Below are 23,031 nucleotides of genomic sequence, written 5' to 3'. Positions count from 1 at the left end.
TGTCTTATTTGGCTCAGCAGAACTAAAATATATATCCTGCTGCTTTTACACACACACTCACATAAGCTCAGCGATTCTCTGCGCGATCAACCTCTCACATGTTTAAGCTGCGGGAGATTTCACATGTCATGTTTGCATAGTAAGCTAATGATTGATAAGACGATGTCAGAGGAATTGGTGCGCAAATTATCATCACTCACCAATCAGTACTGTCGCTCTCTATACACAGTTCGCGCGATTGCAAAGTGAAAGCAAAAAACAAGCACAAATTCAAACGCGATTTCAATATGTCACATATTGACAGTGGCTCACCGATGCCAATGACATAATTACCCAGCTACATTTCCGAAAGAATGCAAAAGCATTGACATATATTTTTCCTTCCTACAATAGCCCGACGGGCAGAGCAGAGATAGATTTTGGTAACCCGACTGGAAAAATCGCTAGCCCCGGGACGTCGGGCTAGCGATTTTGCAAGCCCTGTATCTGATTGAGGAATCACTCATCTTTGGAAAAGAGAGTTTATTACAGAGAAATGGCTCTTTCCAAAATAAAAGCTATACTATACGCTTCTTCTGGGCTATATTCTCAGCGGCATATTGTAGCGGGTCAGGGCTGTTCGGGGTTCTGTTTGTACAGTTATGTTTTGTTTATGTTGCCATAGTGACGGGTGACGCCCTCTCCCTGCGACGGTGTGTCCTTCCGGGGTCAGAGGGCGCCCTGTGTGTTGTTGTTGTTGTTGCTGTGCGATTGCCGCGCTGAGCAGTTAGCTAGCGGCAGTGTTCTTCTGCAGATGTCAATAAACGGCTGTGCTCCCTGGCTAGCTCACGGGAAGCAAGACCAAACGACACCTCCTTCTCCTCGTTGTCTGAGCTCGCCACATTGGTGTCAGAAGTGGGATGATGGTGGCACCCCATGTTCTGACCCGAGTGACTTTTCCCCCGCCGGTCGTGACCGGCCGGTGCGCCAAAAGAAGGCACCTGGACATTTGCAGGACTTTGTGTGGGGCAATGGGGTCGTCGGGGACGACTGACCCCTTAGGTGGGGGGCTATGTAGCGGGTCAGGGCTGTTCGGGGTTCTGTTTGTACAGTTATGTTTTGTTTATGGTAAATGGTAAATGGCCTGTATTTGTATAGCGCTTTTCTAGTCCCTAAGGACCCCAAAGCGCTTTACACAACCTGTCATCCACCCATTCACACACACATTCACACACTGGTGATGGCAAGCTACAATGTAGCCACAGCCACCCTGGGGCGCACTGACAGAGGCGAGGCTGCCGGACACTGGCGCCACCGGGCCCTCTGACCACCACCAGTAGGCAACGGGTGAAGTGTCTTGCCCAAGGACACAACAACCGAGACTGTCCAAGCCGGGGCTCGAACCGGCAACCTTCCGATTACAAGGCGAACTCCCAACTCTTGAGCCACGATCGCCATTATGTTGCCATAGTGACGGGTGACGCCCTCTCGCTGCGACGGTGTGTCCTTCCGGGGTCAGAGGGCGCCCTGTGTGTTGTTGTTGTTGTTGCTGTGCGGTTGCCGCGCTGAGCAGTTAGCTAGCGGCAGTGTTCTTCTGCAGATGTCAATAAACGGCTGTGCTCCCTGGCTAGCTCACCGGAAGCAAGACCAAACGATACCTCCGTCTCCTCGTTGTCTGAGCTCGCCACAATATTAAACATATCAGGTCCCCATAAGGAGAATCATGTGCTAACGGCTGTCTAAATGACTCGGGTAAAGTTTGTAGCATGCATGCTTGTTGTTTTTGTCTGCTTCCACTTGTCTTTGCACTAGGATGATGTCTGCGTAAATGTGCAGTCATATTCGTTGTGTTCCCACTAGTGCTGTCAGCGTTAATCTCGTTGAAATGACGTTAACGCCACAACATGGCAAATCTCCGTTAACGAGCTACCCCTGCATGGGGCTAGACGGCCAACACGTTAACGAGCTAACTGCTCTAACACACTAGTTCCCACCCATGTAATTGAGCATTGCGTGGCACATCCAACATACTGTTTTACTTTAGTCCATGATGCGCTTACCTTCAGGGTCATACGTCACATGAAAACCAAAGTAATTCCAAACGCCAGATCTGAATGAGGGTGGGGGAGGTTCAATTTGCCATGTTGCAAGGAGAGCTTAACTTCTGTCTCGCTAGCTTGCCCTGAGCTCTTCCTTTTGACGATGCTGTCTGTGTTGAACGCTCAGTGGATCTGCGCTCGACAGTGCAGCCTAGGCGGAGTAGTCGAACGCAGATTCACTGAGCGCTCAACACAGACAGCATCGTCAGAAGGAAAGTTGATAAAATAAATTACAAATTTTGTATTGTTCGATACATATGCATACCGAACCGAAAGCACTCTATGAACGGTTCAATATCGATACGAGTATCGTTGCACCCCTAATATATATATATCGAGCTGTAAACGATCTCCTCAACTCTCAAAACATCTTTATTATCCAATACGCCTTATGATGGGTTTTACTAAATTCAAATCGCTCTGTCCTTTGAGAAATCAGCCAGTCAGCATGGGAATAGGCACAGTCACAGCTCCCTTTTTAAAAAAATACACGACATTTATTGTCTGAAGGTTGATCGGGATCAGATCCAGGAAGGCACATCCCTGTCATTGCTTCTACACACCTGGTCTGATGAGGGTGAGGTGGGCGGGAGAATGACAAAGGCAAAGAGGAAGAACAAGTGGGGGCAGAGAAAGTAAAAGCTTGGCAGCAGAACTCAGCTCACGTTTGAGCCTTGTTATTTATGTGGTTTGAGCTGTCTGCCTGTGTGTATTTATCGCAAGACCTTTTACATATTTATGTATCCACGTGGTAAAGTCTGTTTGTTTGGGAAAACCGTGTGAGACAGAGTAGATCTGGCATTTTAGGTGTGGTGCTTTGAATTAGTTTTATTTCCCAAAACCATTATTGAGAAAAGTTAAATTAAAGGGCAAAAAAGGTTATTATTTTGAATGCATGCTAACTCTTTCACATTCACTAAGGTAAGATGTGATGCATTTTGGTGCATTTTAACAGCAATTTAGCAATACGAAAACATTAAAAAAGAACAAGTAGAAATGAGACGGGCAAGACATTTGTAGACGTTATCTCTTCTGAGAAGGTAATGTATGGTGTGGTCAGGGCTTTGATGTTCAGTATTTGGCTGATATGTAGCCTGATATTGGATCTCCCGCTCTTCCCATCCGTAGAGTCATCTGTTTCTTCCTCCCTCGCTTCCTTTCTCTGCAGCGGCAAAAATGAGTCAGAGCAGGGGAAGCTGGGGTCTCTGCATCCATTACTGTATATACTTACAAATTCACCATGCAGAGTTCTCCAATATACCCTATAGTCATAATATTTAAATGTTTGGTCACTCCTACTTCAGTTTGTAAAAACACAGACTCTTTGTGCTTGTGTGATGAAATATGTCCATAGCTGTTATAATGTTTTTCTAGGCGTCTATCCAAATTGTTGTCGGATATATATATTTATTTTAATACGTTGGGGGCATTTCGTCATATGTGTCCACTTTCACTTGGAATGAAGGTTGAACCCAATAGATTTTGGTTACAGCTCTCTGCGATCTCACTAAACAATTAAAATATTTCACACTTAGTCAGATACTAAATTGGTGATAATTATCTTTGATTTACTCTTGTTAAATTCCCCATGAGCATTAATTTTTATATATTATCCTTAAATGACGTGGATGTCAACAGTACAGTTACTAGGCAGCAGTTACAGATATACTGTACAACTCACTTGTAAATAGAGCACTTTTACCTGTTGTCAACAAAAACACATCTTACACTCTTGCATAGAGTGAGGAGGTTAAAGCCTTCTGCTACTTGTATGTTTCTGATAGAAAGGAGAGAAAAGCTGGCTCGCAGACTGAAAATGAGGAACCTGAACGAAGAGCCGTTGACTGGAGCATGGCCAGCTGGCCGTAGCAGCCCCTAAGGCTAACAGCACCAATAGCCTTGAAATCCTAGCTTTGTTCAGCTAGTTATCACCAGTACACACACGCACGCACGCACGCGCACACACACACACACACACACACACACACACACACACACACACACACACACACACACACACAGCTGTACTCGGTGGTGCCCCTTGCTGATTCAACACATTTCAAAGTGATATTCTCCTGCCTCCCACACAAATCGTCTAGACGCATCCTGGGGGCTGAGGGGGTGGTCACCTTACCACCACCAGAGGTGGTCGAGATTGAGGAGGGGCTGAAACATATGTACACACATACTCACATTCATGCATGCAAACATGCGCATATGCTCTCAGGCCTGTTGTCCAGACTGCTTGGACATCTGGCAGCATGTCTTGAGCAGGGTTTGAACATGCGTGGGCATATAAAGGGCTCTTTGTGCCTGCGAGGCTGCCTGGACTGCCAGCAGAGCACTCTGCCATAGTGGAAGTCCCATGAAAAGCCCTAGTAAGGAAAGCGCTACCTCATGTCCATCTATGTATATTCACCTGCTGTTACAGCATTGTGATGTCATTCTGACATACATGCCAGGTGCGTGCTACAATAAGGGTTTCTTTGTGCACAAGTATGTGCAAGCATGCAAGTCTTGAACGTCATAAAATGTTTTTCTCCTGCTAGCAATTTTATGTGATGTTTGTCTTGTTCTATGAAAACACAATGAGCTGATTTTACCACAAATTTGCTCCCTTTTACTACAATTTCAGCAGTAGTTTAATCCCCTATTTAAAAACTGGTATCATTAAATGCAGTTGAGTGTTTTAACTCTTTATTGAAGCTCCTACATTTTATACTTGTTTGGTAACCTTGGAAGTTTCTGGATCTGATTCTAAAATCATTTTGTGGTGAGTTTTGCATGTTTTATTTTGTAATTTAGCTAACAGTTAACTGCCATTCAAAGACAGTGCCTACAAAATAGTAACATTTGAGGACTGTTGTATTTATTTTAATAAAGATGACTATTTCAAATTTGTTTAAAAACCCTCTTGAAATGCCACAACCTGGGTCATTAACATAGTTTTTTAGTACTTGCTGTCTGATGGTTTTGCTGCAGTTCATTTCAGGTTTTATTTCAAAGCAACATTTTCAGCTCTGCAGATGAAAATGCACCCGGGGCTATTAATGAGGAATTTAATTTCATGCCATACTTGAGTCAGAAGATTTAAAAGCACTGAAGCATGAAAATGAAAAACAGTGAAAAAAAATACAGCTGTCAAAATATGCAGATTTAAGCTAGTTAGGACTGATGAGACAAACTCATAAAGTGACCTAAAGGCAGATGTTTGTATATGAATATGCAAACTCTATAGGCAAGGAACAAGATTTGTGGAAGCCTTCTGGTTCTTCTTATCTGTTTGGTCATTAAAACCCAGACTATAATCATGTTTAAGCAGGTTGTAGATTAGGATGGAAGACATCAGTGGAAATGAAACCTGGAAATCACTGGCTATCCTTTGAATACACCGAAGCTTTTTATTAGCTTTTTAAAATTAATCTGCATTCTTAAAGAGTGACACGGCATCTTGGCTTGGATATGCGTTGGATACACCAAAAGCCCCCGCCCCCCCAACTTCTCTAATGTACTTTTAGAAATGTACCAGTAGTTTTCTATCTTTGAAAACTGGAAAATCCAAACCCCTCCTTAAAAAGCCAAGACACATGGCGTAAAAGCCTTTGCCACTTTGAGTGAAGAGCTTCCAGAAAATGCTGGAGATGCCTCATCTGTCCAATTGTGGTTGGTCTCAAAACACTGGAAGGATGTGCTCTTTCTAGAATAACCATACTGTAATAACCACAAGCATAAGACTGTGATTAATGAAAAGTGCTGTATGACTCGTATGGGTTTTATTATTTGTGCAGAATCAGGTTGTAATCATAAAACGGGTCAGTCTCTACACTTCTTAGACTCTCTGTAGGCTTATTAACCTCTGAAGCCCCAACGCCCCCTGATACGGGGGCAAAAGGCAGGAGATCAGGTAGGCTTGGGGCTTAAGAGGTTAATGAATAAACGGTTCCGAATTTTAATACATGGCAAAAAATATTATTGTGCTTATTGTCACTGTTACACTCTTAAAAGATTAAAAGCCATTTGATTTTAATAATTCCCTTAATCTGACTTAATCAGTTACAAAAAACTGCACTTGGTAGTTAGAAGCTTACCTCTGCATAAAGGGTAACTAATTTTGGGGTCAGTTTTTGTCAACCTGTAGAGGTTTGATTTCAAGGCCAGAAGCCAAAAATACAGGAAACCACAGCTCCATAAGATGTGGCTGCGTTTGTGGCTGTTCTGTGTAAAGTGGACTCTCCCATGAGGGATGCTCTGAGACTTTTACTGTCACGCTTCCACTTGTTCAGAGTTATTTCAACAGTTTACTGTCCGCCTCACCACTGCTGGCTTCGCGTATGTATAAACACCATCATGTTGTTACCATTGAACCTCAGAATGAGAGCCAACCTCTGTTGACCTCAGCGTTCCTCCAGACCCCATACAGCGATTGCTGGGAAAACATAGAGAGTTTTTAAAAGCAAAGTCCACAATCATTTGAAGGGTTTTGTGTCCCGCTTGGCTCCTCCCCTCTAAACCGCATCAGACTCCGCCTCTCGCTGCAGCCACTGTGGTTGGGGTTGGCTAATTAGAGGGTTGCCACGGGAACGGAATGGCAGCTTAGCCAACGGGTGTAATGACAGGGTGAGGGAGGAGGGCGGGGTCAGATTATAGGCCCAGGAGTATGCTGAGAGGAGCTCAAAAAAGAAGGAAGAAGTGGGGAAAAGAATGCCAAAGAGAATATGAATCATGAAATATGTGAGGAGATAATGGCGGGCATGAAAATGAAACTGGGGGGTGAATAAAAAGATAGGTGGGAGCTAATGTGCAGGCGAGGAGTGAAACCAAGTTTTTCAAAGAAAATGAACTAAAACTTGTGAAGAAGAAAAGTGGGTGAATGACTAAGCATGTAACTTAGTGGTTTCCACATAGATGTTTGGTTACTCTGGCATGGACTTGCATACTCTTTCTGACTGTGTGTGTGTGTGTGTGTGCACATCAGAAAAGGTGTCTCACAGCTTACACTCGGTCTGTGGTCGCCATGGCAGCCAACAGGAAACGGCGTGTGAGTTTTTATGCGGCTGAGCCTGGTCACCCTGACAGTTCTCTCTTTCCTCTTGTGTGGCCACTCCATTCTTCAAAAGACAAACATCCAGCTGGACCACGACTAAAAGTGGACAAAAGGAGCACAGAAACTTTAGGAGCTTGGTGTATTTCAGCCTCTCGGTTTTGGGACTTTTACCACATTTTGTGAACGCAATCTGAGCTGTGTCATCATATCAGCTTACGCTTGGCAAAGCTACCACTGCCTAAAACCACGGTGAAATGACTCCCAGTTTGCCTCACATTTGCACTGCAATTATAATGGTCCACTTTTGTCAAGCTTATGTTGCTCCTGCTGAAGATTAAACCCCGAGTTAGTTGCGTCAGCCCCGTGTAACATGCCTTTTATAAAATCATATTGTGCAGCCCCATTGGCATACATTTGGCATTCCACTCAAGTCAAAAATGACTCACTGCTGTTTCAAATAGAGGTGATTCACTCATTCCTCACTTCAGCAACAGGCTTACTGATATTGTTTTGAGCAGCTAATGCTGTTGCCAATACTTTCTTGACACATACTTTCAGTTGCACAGACCAGAAGCAGAGGAATACATCTCTGTGGTGTCTCAGCAGATGTTGGCCATCTTTCAGTTGCTAATGTGCAGAGCCTTGAGCACAGCTCCTCTTACTTTCTTTGGACAAATGTGTCAAACTGGAACTCATCATGTTTTCCAACTCAATTTTATATAAGTGGTGTTTGGAGACACTGTGGCTTATATGAAAAAAAAGGGTTTTTGAAAGCGAACAACAGTGCCAATGCTGCCACCCACTTAGTCAGTGTTTTGTGCAGTTTGGCTATAAAATGCATACAGATGCAGTCTGATTTTAAAAAGTTATGGTCTGTATGCTTTCTAGCAACTCTGCAAGGCTTTGAGCTAAAAGCAAGCATGCTTACTTTTTAGCAGGTATGGCAGTTTTACCGTGCTTACAGTCAGTTTGCTAATTACCATAAAATAACATGGGGTCACTCCCAGTTTAGAAATCTGTGAGAAAAAGATCATAATTTTCACTTGGTCTGTGACCAGTATAATTTTTCCAAATGATTTTTATGGTCTCAATTTAGTTTTTCCTAGATTTAAAGCTTCCACATGAAGGTATTGAGCTCAAAAGTGACCACTCTTATTTTTTTTCCAAGGGCTCTAGAAGTGAATTTCCCATTCATTTGCTCCACTGATATTTCAGAAAATCCTTATGTTGGATTTTGCAGTCAAGTGACTGCCAATCATGTAAAGTTAACTTGTCTTCTATTTTGAACATGTGACTATGCAGCCAAGTGAATAAGCCTGCAGTCACACAGGCCTAGGCCTGATTGCTAGCAGAATACGGTGGTTGTTTATAGTTTGCATTAAAGACGTTGAGTTGTCTGCAAACACTTCCCAACTACTTTCCAAGTGATAGCAAAATAGGGAAATGTGCAGCACACAGCAGAAATGGAGACTTTCAAATCAAAAGTTGCGCATTTTGATATGTGTTGGGTACAGTGCTGAAACACAGCTTTTATTTTGAAGTTTAACATGCTCCGTTTTCCGGTTTGCATTGCTACGATCATGTACAGACCTTTTTCCCCGACTGCAATCAGTGTTCAGGTGGTTTCTCGACCTGATGTTCGCAGGTTTAAAGATTCCCATGGTAACAGCGCCTTTGATGTTGCTGTTTCAGTTTAGCTTTATGTGTCGAGTTTTGTCAACGATCGCATATGTAACAAAACTGACATTATATAGTCGTGTGGTTTCAATAGGAGTACATACCATTTTGTATTTAGCTTAAAGTAAGTCTACTTTGGATGGTTACAACATAATGGCTCATTATTAAAATCCCTATGGAGATAAATAAATCATAAATCAATGCAAATTAAAAATTTTACTTAACACGGTCTAGGTATCTTTTTATCCCTGTTGTGTGTTTTTTTTACCTTCCTTTCCTGTTTTTTTCTGTAGGTATCAGTATTACCTGCAGGTAAAGAAGGAGGTGTTGGATGGACGTCTACAGTGCTCTGTAGAGCAGGGGATCAGGCTCGCTGGCCTGGCAGTACAAGGTAAGACTACACGAACAAGTCTCCCAATGAGAGACAGACAGCAAGTGAGAGTGAGCACAAACTCACACTTTCTCAGGTCATCTTGACTTCACTACCTTGTATGGCTGCATACCGCAGGGAGAACCCAGTCCACTTGAGTTCCTATGGTATCAGTCCTAACACATGCACATACACACACACCCACCCTCGCTCCATCCTTTCAGTTCCTGGGTGCTGTCTGTGTCCCAGGGGAATGTAAACAGACAGCTTGCTTATCAGCTGCTCCAAGGTTAGCTGTAGCAGCATCAGGAAGGCTCTTATCTGTCGGGAGGTGAGGATCCTGTGCTAGACCTCCTTTTGCCCGGCAAACAGCAGAAAGCTTTTAGGTACTTAGTACAAGCAATATCAGGAGAACTGTACATGTTATAGAGATTGTGCAGGTGGTTTTGTTTCTGTTATGTAGATATTTGTTTTTGTTATCTTTAATAGTATTGCACAGTACACAAGTTCAGAAATATTTCCATCTAATAAAACAAGAAACACTCAGAGACACTTTACGACTCAATGGACATGTCCACGGCCTGAAGAGCACATTTGCTGCAGGTAGCTTCATGTGATTTCCCCTGGGTAACCATGACAACAGCATGACAAAGCATCTACATGGATGAAACCTGCATTGCTTTGACCATTGTGGATGCAGTTGAGTTGAGATGACAGTTGAGCTAAAACAGACTTTTTTCTAATGTTAAGCATTTGCTTTTCTAGTCTTGAGGAGTAATTTTGCAAAGCGAGCTAGCAGAATATAATAGGTATTTGGACAAATGAAATTGCCTTAGTTTTAACTGGAAAGTCTGTATTCATCCCGACTTTTTGTCCTATTGGGTTAGCACCTTCATAACATAAATTTATTTTATTTTTAAATCAGTAGTTTTTTTCTTATTAGGGAAACTGTATAGATCGAAGAGAAAGGCCAACCAGGATACCCATTGAGAACCCACGCAAGAAGCATTGCAGGATGAACACAGTGAGTCCATATTGGACTGTACCGATTCCTTTTTTCTACTCTACTTGACCACTCAGAACTGAGAATTGGCACGTTCTGATTAATGCATCAGTTCAGTATCTTGCCCAAGGATACTGAGCCAGTGCTAGGGATCAAACCACCATCCTCCCTATTAGTAGATGACCTGTTCTCCTCCCTCTGTTACAAGTTCCCAGCTGACCTGCGAACCCAGAACCTTCTCGCTGTGAGGTGGCGCTAACCCTTGCACCATCATGCCACCTCAATTGAACAATATCAAACACAATAACAAACTCACAGTCAGTTTATAGTGTAAAGGCTGCGCATTACAGTGTAAAAATGAAATTCATTGTTTTTGTGTAAATAAATGTGAACATCTGTGTTTGTAATTTTTAGCTGACTTTGGAGACTTCACTCAATTCCTGTCTCAGGACTTCCTCAGGGAGTACGTGCTTTTCCCAGTGGTGAGTCCTCGAGCCTTTACCGTTCAAATACTAGCAGTGTTTGTGTGTGTGTGTGAGAGAGAGAGGCAGAGAAAGTCTGTGTTTGTGTGTTTTTCTGTGTATGTGCTGCCTGAAGGCACACATTCCTGTGACATCTGTGTACCTCCTCCCTCTGCATACCTGACTGACAGGCAAAAAGCAAAAAGAATAAAGAAGAATTTGAGTTGGAGGATGGGATGAATTAATATGAACTGATTACCAAATAGAAACAAAATATTAAATTATGGAGCATTATTTTTTTTTTTAAACATTCCCAACAATATGATGTTCACTTGAACCTATAGTCATAGGTTGCTTTTCCACAGCTTTCTTCTGCATTGCTCTTATTTGCTGAATAATGTATTTTCTCTCAGAACTGGCGTAATGGAGAAGAGGCGCTAGAAGAGTGGACCCAGAAAGTTGCTGAGGAGCACAAGAGTCACTGGTACTGTTAGCTACTTTGTATACTGTATGCACATATATGCATGTATCACCAAGACAAAGTAAAATAGAAACAATAAGATTCTTGGTACCATTCTGTGATTTCCAGTCGAATGCAGGCCGCTGAAGCAGAAGTGCTGTACATCAAGGAGGTAGAAAAACTGGATGGGTTTGGCCAGGAGAGCTTTCCAGCTAAGGTAGATACATTACATCACCCTCAACCTCTCAATCAGTATCCTTTGAGAGATTTTAAATGAGTTCTTGTGTAATACTTTCTTCCACAGGACAACTATACCAATGACATATTCATCGGTGTGTCTTTCATTGGAGTGTTTGTTAAACACAGAAATGGCAGATCCATCATGCTCCACAAGTAAGTTTCTCCTTTCAAAAAAGAAAGAAAGAATTGTCATAATTTCCTGTACTCATGAGGAACCGTTGTTCCTTTTTTAAAACATTTGTTTGCATCTGTGTGTTATAAAGGTGGAAGGACATTGGTACCATTGCACACAACAAGTCAGCCATCACAGTGGAGATAACGAGCAGAGACGACACCATCGTCTTTCACATGGTGAGTGTTGTGTCTGCAGACACAGAGGTTTATAGTGGGTGGTTAAACATGCAGGAAAAGCATGCGTCCACAAAATACCTGTAGAGGGACAAACGAACTGGGGAGAGTTGATTCTTGACTTCACAGAAATACTCATTTTCTGTTCACCTTAAATTTTCGGTGTTATTATTAATTTTTTTCTCTGTTTGTGTCTGCAGGAGGATATGGAAATGGCCAAGTACATCGCCCGCCTTTTCACAGCCAGACACAAATTCTACAAACAGAACAAGATATGTGCAGAGTGAGTTTCAAGGCCACACAGAGAGGCCAGCTGAAGGCCATTAAAACACTAAGATATCAATTGTCTGTCATTTATTTTTTTTAATGGGTATTTCAACAACCTGTTGAAGGTTATACAAAAAAACCCCAACAAAACATATGCTATAAAAGACTGTGTAGCATTCACTGAGCTTATAGTACATGACCTGGGTGCATTTAATAAAATACTAATTTGTCACATAATGTGTCTGTTTCTTTGTAGGCCCACTCACTCACCTGCACCAATGAGGAGGAGACCCACCTGGACTCATCGCCTGTCTCTGGTATGTTGACAAGCATTTGTATGTTTTGAAGTGATTTGATACAGCTATTTAATATTGCCTCTGGTCAATATAAAAGGGACGAGAATGGAGGACAGAGGGGGAACACAGAAACGTCCACAATTAGCAACCTGATCCGCTCTCCCACTCAGGGAAGCTCTTAATCGTCCAGAATACAGACATACAGACTAATAGTGCCTTCCACTCCAAAACTTTAACTCTTTACCCTCTGAAAGCCTATTAGGAGTAACTCTGAGATGTTTCTGTCATATTCAGGTCCAGAGCAAAATGAATGGGTTTGTATCACAGGTTTATGAGAGTGATCTATGCCTATGCAGCTACCCTCGAAACTGTTGCATTGGTCATCAAACCACTGAGGTGTCAAAGCCCATCAATTAAGGGTACTAGGGTGGTCATTTAATGTCATCTTCATGAGGAAAGAGTTTAAGGGGAAAAAGAGAACACTGTGACACCATCAGAACAAATACTTGTGTAAATACTTGTGTACAAATGTGTACATTTCCACAATAAGTTGCCACCAGGTAGATTCCAATACTGGAAAGCATTCTACACAATAGCAAAACCACTTAGAAACATACTATATATATATGTGAAAAGGCTGTATATGAAATATCACACAAAAGAAGCATGTAATCCCCCAAAACAAAACAAAAAACAGCTTAGGAGTAGTTTCTAATTCCAGCCTTCAGGGCTTTCTGTATGTAGTGCATGAATCCAATGTGAAATGATACCTCTTCTTAAAAGAGACGTCGATCGAAAGATTGTTGCTATAAAGGGAATACTACTGGATTCATGCACTACAAACAGAAAGCCCTGAAGGCTCAAATGAAGAACTACTGTTAAGTTCATAGCGCATGTCTGCTGCTTTTGGCATGGTTTTCTATGCAGATGTTTTTCATCATGCAGTTAGAGCTCTGCTTTCTGATTGTTGGAAATTGGAATTTCACACTGATTTTTATTGTGATTGTTGTTTGTCTTATATTGTGCTGATGGCAGTTTATTACTGAAACATGCATCTTTTTGCCCTTTAATAAATATAAAGAAGCATTTTTTTGAGAGTTCTGGCGTTTTCCTTCTATTCTATAAGCTCTTAATTGTGCCATGGAGCCTTGGTTTTAGCATGCGTTGGTGGTGTGGTGGGTGTTGTTGGAAAGTTAGAAAGGGTGTTGCTTGCTCTGATTTCCGGTGCGACAGCGAAGGCTGTGATTTCTGCGTCTCCCTCCCTGCTAGCCAGACAATGGTGGGGCTAAATGTGGCACAATAGATGTTCAGTCAGACCACTGGAGTGCTCAGATGACTGTCTGGAGTACCGCAAACTTTGTCCAATGACAGATGCGCAGCACTAGCTTCAATCTGGCTTGGTCACAGTCAGCCATTGTGATTGATGTGTTAAGACAGAGAAGTAAAGTGATGGTTTCATGTGTGATGTAAAGAAACTGAAATATCACTTTGAGGATCAGGAGATCTTACAATGTCACACTTTATAACCGTTTTACAATTTCTTCATTTAGCCACGGCCACAGTCCTGTAACTTCCAGTCAGTGCATTCCCAGTTTGGAGACCATTATCAAGACACACAGAGCTCTCAAGGTAGGTGTTACTGTTTTAGAGTGGCTTTCCTCCCCCTGCTTTAACCACAGTGTGATTTAAGATTTTTGCCTCCCTGACAATAACTCAAAACAACAGTCCTCCTAATTGTGTCTTTCCCATCAGGCGTGTGACTCACAGCCCATTCGCATTTTAACAGTCTCCCAGCCAATTAGAGCCCAACATTTGGGGTGCAGAGCAGTGACCTCATTTATGCTTCACTCTTTCATTGACGTGTTCACACACTCAGCCTGCCTTATAATCCGAAGAACTTCACTCATGTCAGCTTGACAATAAAAAGCGAGCGAGTGGAAAAACATTCTGGGTGTGCTACTGCGTGTGGGCGTGGGATCGGTCTCGAGTGTGACCTCAGGCATCATACTCCGATTGTGCGGACAGAGATTATGCTTGTCTTCCTTCTCCTTGTGAACATGGGATAGTTTCACACGGGAGAGCGCTCTGCTCAGCGGGAAGGAATAACATGACATATTTTTCTGTGGTGGTTGGTGCAGCTGTGAAACCAACAAAACAGCAGTGATCATTTTTCCCACCTTCGGGATGCCACAAAGGGTGTTTATTTCAGCTTGTTTATAACAGCTTAGACAGTTAAACTGCAAGACTGGAAAACCCCCAGTACCACCTTCACCATACCACTGGCAAGATTACAGGAACATTTGGTCTCCCTTCATTTTTTTTCTTTAAATTTGTCAATGTTCCTTTTTGATTTTCTTTCTTTCAAGCTCCAACACGGTTCATTGTGCAAAGCGTGTGTTCTTTTAAGTTTTTATATGAAATACTGAGGTACCAAGTATTTGAACAGTCATAGAACTTCAAAGATCAATAAAATCTTTGTTTGATTAAGTTTAGCTTTAGTGCACAAATTGCTTAAAAATGTTTGCAGCTCAGATTTTCTTGTGATCCTCTTTACACATTTTTCCATGCCTCCTTTGCTGTGCAGACAGTATCTTCCACGATGACCCGTATTACAAGTCAGAGAGCAGCCTGGATCGCTGTACAGTGGACTTTACCTACCGAAACGGTAACGTGCCAAACGGAAGCATGTACAGCAGCCCCAGCCTGAGCTCCCTCAATCGTTCCCAGAATTTTGTCCCACCCTCGCCCATGTCCTCCAACCTCAGCATCCCTGGCAGTGAGCTCATGCGGCCTGACTACATCCCCAGCCACCGTCACAGTGCCATCATTGCACCATCCTATCGGCCCACGCCTGAGTACGATGCTGTCATGCGGCAGAAGCGGTGCATGCTCCCTGCTCACCATGACCTTCACAGCCAGTCGCTACGCAGTCTCAACATCAGCAATGCCTGTGCCTACAGGCAGCCTGAGCCTCTAGTGTACAGCCAGCCAGAGATGCGAGAGAGGGGCCCTTATCATGGTGTGGCACCCAGCCCTGCTCCGTATACACCACAGGTAAGGGTTAGGATGCTCTGAGATTATTATTTAATTAATTGTAATTAGCTTCCTAGTTCAATGCATCTGTTTGTGACTGTTCATCTTGCAGATCACATATAGTAAGCCGGTGTCCCATGGCCCTCATCAGGGAGGACCAGCCAACAGCCAGGGTCCATGCCATTCACCCCATGTTAACGAAAGTGGAGGCAGCAGCAGCGGTGGAGGTGGAGGAAGCTCCATCTCCCATACAGTCAGCACACCCGAGCTGGCAAATACCAAACAACAGGGGAACAACATTGGAAACTATGCAGCTACAGCCAACATGCTGAGGAACCACATGTCGCGGCCCCCTCCACCTTACCCTTCCAGCTCTTTTCGCCCAGCCACCAGCACGCCAGACCTAGCGAGCCATCGGCATCGCATTGGCGGCAGTAGTCCAGAACTGGTTACCCGCATGGTGCAGCTGTCAGTCAAAACCTTCCAGCCCGACAGCTCAGCTGTGGTGCACCAGTCCCTGCAGGAGGTCAGTGAACCATTAACTGCAGCTGCTAAGCACCGGTCCACGCTGGGCAAGAGACACAGCATGGAGGTTATAAGCAGCATGAGAGGAGCGATGGAAGGCCTTATGATGAAAGGAATGAATGCTCCTCTTCATCGGCGGAATACTCTGAGAGAACCTGTGATGCCATCTCAGCCTCAGTCCATTCCACAGCCCCAGCCTCAAAACTCTCAGTCACAACCTCAGCCGCAACCTCAGCCTCAGCCTCCAACTCAGCAGCCAAAAGAGTTGCCCATGAAGCCTGCCAAGAATGCACCCGAGGCAGTGACTTATCAGCACCAAAAGACTCTTTCTAATGCTACCATGCTCATACACAGCAGTGAAAGTGAAGAAGAGGAAGAGGAAGAAGAGGAGCGGCCTGAACTGGACGTTCAAATTCCAGGTCTCAACGAGAACATTAGCATCAGTGCACAGCTCCAGGCTGCTCTGGCCAAACTTCCCAATAAACCCCCTCCAGAATATCCGGGCCCTCCTAGACCTGCAAGCAATGCTCAAGCTCGCACCCACACTCACAATCACAACAACACCCACCACACCAACCATAATCAAGGACCACAGGGCAACCAGGGACCAGTGGACCAAGGCCATGGCTGCGCCTTAAAGACTGGACAGAGCCAGGGTGTTAGTGGGCCTGGGGGTGGTGGTGGTGGGACACTGACCCGGGGGGATCAGAGTGTTGTGAATGGAGCAGTTTTAGGTCCATCCATTTCAGAACCAGACTTGACCAGTGTTAAGGAGAGGGTGAGGAAGGAGCCGGTCAAAGAGAGGCCAGTATCAGAGATGTTTTCCTTGGAAGACAGCATAGTGGAGAGGGAAATCGCTCAAAGGGTAAGATACTCACTCATTCTACATCTTCACAGCCGTTCCCTCAAATTTTAGAACTAACACATTTCTACATTTTAACACAGTGTAACGATGTTTTTACGTAAAGCAATGTAATGCATTTATTACTTAATATTACAATATAACACATTTACTCAATAATACAATTTAACACATTTTTACTTAAATATAATAATACCATGCAAAACATTTTCTGTTTAATAATACTTTTTTTTAACTTAATAATACAATGCAACATATGATGTTAAATTTTATCTATGTTTATAACATTCACAATTTTTTTCTATTACCTTTCCATATGGAATAAAAATGTTTAGCATGAAATTATTAAATATAATGTCAGTGCCTGACACCTCTGAAGCCATTGTACTGGTATAGTTTTAAATATTACAGTCTGTTGTCTGCTCACTAGTTTCAAAGCTCCTGATTAGCAGTAATCTGGAGTTCAGCACCTAAAAGGGCAGCACTGGACTCTGAATTCCCCGAGGCAGCTAAAAGCCTTACTAAGCCTTCCGATTATTCTTCGAGTTGGGTGTTTTTGTGTCGGTGGGCCTTCTGTTAATATGCAAACATCTGACCCAGCACCAGTCCAGTCATAAATAATTGCCTCCTAGAGATAAACCTGTCTGTCTGTGATTGCAGGTGTGTGTGATTTTAGCCAATAAAACTTAAAGAATGTTTTCTTCTCACTGCTGTCCAAAGCTGCTAAAGCCCTTTTATGCCAGCTGCTTTATCTTATGCATAGAGGGTACCCCTTATGACCCCCAAGCTGTTGTTTTGACTGCCCCATGGGGGATCAAGAAGGTGGAAAGGGGAAGGGCGGCGCTGTCCTGGAGGTTTAATAGCATCAGAGATTAGGAGAGGTAATCCTTCGAGGAAGGAGACGGTGCAATGTGGGTCAGTGTTTGGAAGCGAGAAAGAGAGTCAGGATGACAGAGGGTGTGTTGTAATCAAACAGAAGCTGAAGAGGTAGGTGGGAATAAACAAAGATGAAACAATTAATAACATGTAAGAAGGACAAACGAGGATGAAGGCAACCAGATGGATAAGAACTCTTTCTTAATAGGCTTTGTGTAGTGGGCTTCCTGTTTCTCACCTTTGGACTTATTACAAGGGGATTGGTACGGGCAGTTTATGCACATGCACGGGAAATTCTCCCCACCCACTACTGCTCATGCACATCTGCGTGAACACTGTACTTGTGCAATGGCAGGTCAGTCAGTCTTGCAAACCTGCTGGTGCCTGTAAGCATGACAACAGGATTTTTCTCTCTCTTGAAGACGCTGGAGAGACAGAAGATGTCTGTGGACTCCATGAAGAGGCCGCTGATGATGGCCGCACTCAACGGGCTCTACGTCGCCCGGATGCCTGTCCCCGAGAGTCCAGGGGAGGAAGGCGCCAAGGCGGCTACTGATGAAAGGGTAGGATGCTTGCTTTTTGTACAACATATACATTATTATGGTTAAAGTTTAAGGGTTTCATGACTGTAACTTTGTATTATTCTGTATATTTTGTAACATATAGTAAAAAAGTCCTGCTAATTTACAGACAACCTTTAAAAAATATGCTGCTGGGAATTCATTTTACTCATCTGTTTTGTTGCTACTTTATTACTACATTTACTTTACCCAAAACCTTTGGGATTTACTGACATGTATGTAATTGGAAACTTATCATATTAAAGATAGAAAAGGCTTTTTAAGCTCTTAAAAAAAAATCACAATTACTAAAACGAGTATTTAAAGAACTGATATCAAGAATAACATACCAGAGTTGATGTTCAGGATTAGGTCTTATTTAAGCTTATTTAAACCGAATAATCATAAAAGCTTTAAATCTCCCCAAAAAGTTTGTTTGGTCATCGTCACACCAAAACTCACAGTCTCTATTAATCACATCATTTTAATGAATTCCACTGCCCAAGTAGATCCCCAGTGTGTTTGGCTCCCTTTTGAGCGTGGAGGTGTGAATCCCAGTCTTTGTCCCAACTGTTGCTAAGCTAATGGGGGCAAACCCTAAGTGGGCTGTGGAACGTGTGGCACGGTAGTGCTTATCGCCTCTGGGCCTGCTGGTATGTTAAGAATGTGACCTGAGAGAGAGCGAGCCAGACAGAGAAAGAGAGACAGAAAGAGATTCTGGCCTCTCAGACATGACTGGCCTAATAAACACCACTGCTGCTGCGTATTCGGCTCTTTCCTGACTATATTGATTCAGTATGAATACTTGTGAGCATCATGAGGAGACTGAGGAGAATTTAAAAACGTGAGTGTTATACGATAACAGTGTTGGATTCGAATGCCTTTGTCGGGGTGTGATGTAAATGAATGAGTGCCTTTTTGGGGACTGAAAGAGAGACTTCTGAATAATAAACACCCTCTACTTTTTCTCTCCCTCTCTCTCTCTCTAGTGTAAGACCTTGGAGTTGAAGCTAGAAGAAGAGCGGGTCTTTACAGAGTATGAGCAGGTGCCCAAGAAGAGGGCAGACTGTATTCTCACAACAGCAACTCTGCCCGAAAATGCAGAGCGCAACCGTTTCCGTGATGTTGTTCCTTATGAGGAGAATCGAGTTGAGCTTGTACCCAACAAGGAGAACAACACAGGCTACATAAATGCCTCGCATATCAAGGTATACACAGCCATGCTTATCTGTGTGTGATCCAGGCTTTTGCAGTACTGTTTAAAAGTCTTGAGTTTCCCTTCATTTCCTTTTCTGTAGTCTTCAATAATACTTCTCCATGTTCCTTAATGGATAGTCAGAGGTCTTTTGTTGCCCCTGACTTTCAGTCCAGTTCTTGTGTAACTGGACATACCTCAGGTTTTTCTTACTGTTTAGGCTTCCTTAAGAATGGTGTTTCCTCTTTTTTTTTTTTAAGGTCACACTACACATTACACCAAGATAGCCAAAGTATTTGGCTAAGAGGTTTTTGGGAACCACCTTCCTGTTGAGAAATTACTCAAACGGAAACAGAAAATATGTGTCAAACTGAAACTGTGGAAGTTATCTTTGTCATATTTCATAGATTCAAATATATATCTGTATCTATACATATCTATATATCTGTATCTATACGTATCTATATACATATTTTGTTTCTTTTTTTTATATACACACAAAAAAGAACAAAAAAGATGAGTAATCATGACTCCATGACTCATGCACAGTGCTGAGTTTGACAGATTTAATGCCTTCTGTGTCTGCCCATTAAATTTGTGCATTTTTAAGAGTGATGTCCAAAGAAAAGCTCAATCCAAACTTAAGAAGCTAAACTCATCAATCAAGATATCTTTATCCAAACCAAAATCCGAAGCACATGTTTTTCATTGGACAGCGATGATAAGAGATATTACCCCAACTAATGTAGCTGTGGCTTTCTTCGGGTGGCTCAAATAATGTCAGCTCTGCAACTGTGACTTGATTGCTGGTTGGTTTCAATTTAAGAAGAAATACTTGAGTAATAAAATATATCACAAGTTGTTTTACAATACTTAGGTTTATCTACATGACTCTTAAACAGAATAGCTGTCTCAAAGTGCTTTGCAACACCCACATCATACAGCCTAAATGAAAACAGAGTATAAGGTTGATGCTTTCAGTTTTGTTCTAGTCTTTGTTGCGGTCATTGCTAAGCAGGGAATGGCTCGGAGGAAAGGATGAAAGGCAGCTATTGAAGGCTGTTTGTGCCTTTAAGCTCCCAGAGCTTGTGGAATTCCCAAAGAATGTTGTCCAAACTCCAAAACCCTCTTAAACAACCTGAGTCGCTCTCACTGGCTCTTTATTCATGTTTAGTTGCAAACAGCATGTGTATGCAAGCTTGTGCATACGCGTGTGTCTGCATGCCATGTGTACGTTGTGCACCAAAGCAGCACTGAGTCGCTGCCTACCACAGTGTAACCCTCTTACTCCCCTGTCATTTAAGGTGGTTGCCGCAGAACAAAAAGACCTTGTTTATTCCCCATCCGTCTCTTAATACAGTGTTTATAGTCACGAGGTGGCCTGAGAAATCAGCTGAGACATGCCCTTTATGTAATAGTACTGAAGTTTCTGTGGTCGGAGTGAGCTAAAGATTGGACGTATTTAAGTGTTATTTGTGGTCTTGTGGTTATCAGGAAGGGGAAATGGAAGAAAACTAGAGATAAGGAGTTAATAGAGTTATAAATGAAAGAAAAGCGATCCCGCTGTGGATAAAAGTAACAGGTGTTTACACTGCCCTCCAGTGGTTGTGAATATTATAGATGTCTGTAGGTGAGCTGAACTTCTGTGAGGAGGCAGCACTATTTTTTATTTATAGTTTATATACAGTCATTGACTTTAATACATTGGTTTCTGTCAGTTCTGTTCTGCCCTGTAAGACAGACTTTAAACCTGACCTGGACTCCTTTTAGCTTGCCATTTACTCTGAGCAATCGCATCAGTCTGCCATTAATCATTTACGATAAACTGCGTTAGCTGTTTATCAATGAGTACCGTCTTTTCAGCCATTAGCTTTCATCAGTTATTTTTACTTCCACTGTTCTATTAATCGACCTTTATTCTATTTAGCAGCTGATTATTATCAGTCTAACATTTTCAACAGTTAAACTTTACTTATACTCAGCAATTTTAAACGCTGGCTGTACTTTTATAAATAAATAGTTTTCACTAGACTCTATACAGTTCTGTGATATTCTAGGTACATCTCATGATTCAGTAGCTTGTAGAACGAATGTAATGATTTTCTGTATGGTTTTAATTAGTTGCTCAGATTGTTGTGGAGGAATTTAAGTCCACTCTTTTTTTTATAATGCTGCTTCAGTTCATTCAGGGTTGTGTGCATTCATTTATTCACAGTTCTTTGAAGGTCTTACTGCAGCACTTTAGTCGGTTTGAGTCTGGACTTTTGGCCATTGGAGCGCCTTGATTCTTTCCTTTTTCAGCCATTCGATTGTAGATTTGCTGCTTTGGCTTTTTGTCACATTTGACCCAGTTTTTGGCCAAGCTTTAGCTGTCGGACAGACTTCAGATTTGACTCTAGAATACTTCTTTTCGTGTGGCTGCAAAATAAACCCAAATCATCACCTCTCCTCCACCGTGCTTGACAGTGGGCAGTGGTGTTTGTGCTGGAGGTGTTGCTGCATTATGGCCAAACATCTCCACTGTGGTCTCATCTGTCCAACTTTGCAAACCTAAGCCATGCTTCCATATTATTTTTTTTAGAGAGATGAGGGTCTCTCCTATCATTCCTTCCAAACAAGCCATACTTATTCAGTCTTTTTCTAATTGTACTGTTGTGAAGTTTAACATTAAAGGCCTTAGTTAGCATGTTAAGAGTCTGAGATGTAGCTCTTGGACTTGATGATCATTTAATCAAATGCATTTGATCAGCAGCACCTGGCTGCAACTTTCCAATTTTTAATCTTACTGAAGCAGTGTTGGTGTGCTTAGTTTTTTACATGACTGTATGTTGAATATCTAAACTGCCAGTCATTTACTTTTAGCTACCTGTCAATGTTTCCATTTACCCCATGCTACTTGCAGACATTGTTCATTACTAGACCTGCTCCTGTGTTTGTTTTCTTTCATTTGGCTTAATTTCTTGATAAACAAAAAAGCGTTTGTTTGTATATTTGAGGCTGATTGCATATGCACTGCATACTGTAATATCCACTAATTGATTCTGCATGTCTTCCCAGGTCATGATCAGAGGGGAGGCATGGCACTACATTGCTACCCAGGGTCCACTAGCCAACACCTGTGCTGACTTCTGGCAGATGGTCTGGGAGCAGGGGGTCAACGTTATCGCCATGGTTACTGCCGAGGAGGTACACTGACACACACATACACACAGATGTGGATTTTTTTTTAAGCTTCCTGTCTGTGAGAGAAATGACACTGTGGTGAGTTTGTGTCACTGTGACTTTAGGTTTATTTCTAAGGGCCAGGACTCGTTGTTGACATCTAATTTGCCTCATCTGCTTCTTTTCTTCATTCCCATCACCCACGAATCACTTCTCATCTGGCGCTTGTCGTCCTTTCATCTAGGAGGGCGGCAGGTCCAAGAGTCATCGCTATTGGCCTAAACTGGGCTCCAAACACAACTCAGCCACTCACGGCAAGTTCAAGGTGACCACCAAATTTCGCACGGACTCAGGGTGCTACGCCACTACGGGGCTGAAGGTTAAACACCTGCTGTCTGGCCAGGAGAGGACGGTCTGGCATCTGCAATACACAGACTGGCCTGAGCAGGGCTGTCCTGAATATGTACTGGGATTTCTCTGTAAGTACGGCCGCCCCGTCATTTATTAAAAATATGCTTTATCAGATATGTGTAAGGACAGAGCCAGCATAAAGACTAAACATGACATCAATGTG

General features: G+C 42.7%; 1 protein-coding gene across 1 annotated transcript in view; it reads left to right on the top strand.

Moving 5' to 3' along the window:
* The window catches only part of LOC308396437 (tyrosine-protein phosphatase non-receptor type 14-like), a 45,280-nt gene that overhangs the window by 20,955 nt on the left and 1,294 nt on the right, over positions 1-23,031 (top strand). Inside the window, exons 4-18 of the mRNA XM_080881730.1 lie at positions 9,093-9,190; positions 10,587-10,654; positions 11,047-11,117; positions 11,223-11,310; positions 11,398-11,486; positions 11,597-11,684; positions 11,882-11,964; positions 12,205-12,265; positions 13,795-13,873; positions 14,829-15,298; positions 15,390-16,667; positions 17,963-18,103; positions 19,090-19,308; positions 22,353-22,481; positions 22,702-22,936. Coding sequence (XP_080737856.1) covers positions 9,093-9,190; positions 10,587-10,654; positions 11,047-11,117; positions 11,223-11,310; positions 11,398-11,486; positions 11,597-11,684; positions 11,882-11,964; positions 12,205-12,265; positions 13,795-13,873; positions 14,829-15,298; positions 15,390-16,667; positions 17,963-18,103; positions 19,090-19,308; positions 22,353-22,481; positions 22,702-22,936 — 3,197 coding nt within the window. The remainder of the gene's footprint in view (positions 1-9,092; positions 9,191-10,586; positions 10,655-11,046; positions 11,118-11,222; positions 11,311-11,397; positions 11,487-11,596; positions 11,685-11,881; positions 11,965-12,204; positions 12,266-13,794; positions 13,874-14,828; positions 15,299-15,389; positions 16,668-17,962; positions 18,104-19,089; positions 19,309-22,352; positions 22,482-22,701; positions 22,937-23,031) is intronic.

The sequence above is a fragment of the Rhamphochromis sp. 'chilingali' genome, assembly GCF_963969265.1.
Source record: "Rhamphochromis sp. 'chilingali' genome assembly, chromosome: 5".
Classification (NCBI taxonomy): domain Eukaryota; kingdom Metazoa; phylum Chordata; class Actinopteri; order Cichliformes; family Cichlidae; genus Rhamphochromis; species Rhamphochromis sp. 'chilingali'.
This window is presented reverse-complemented; position numbering and strand designations above follow the sequence as displayed.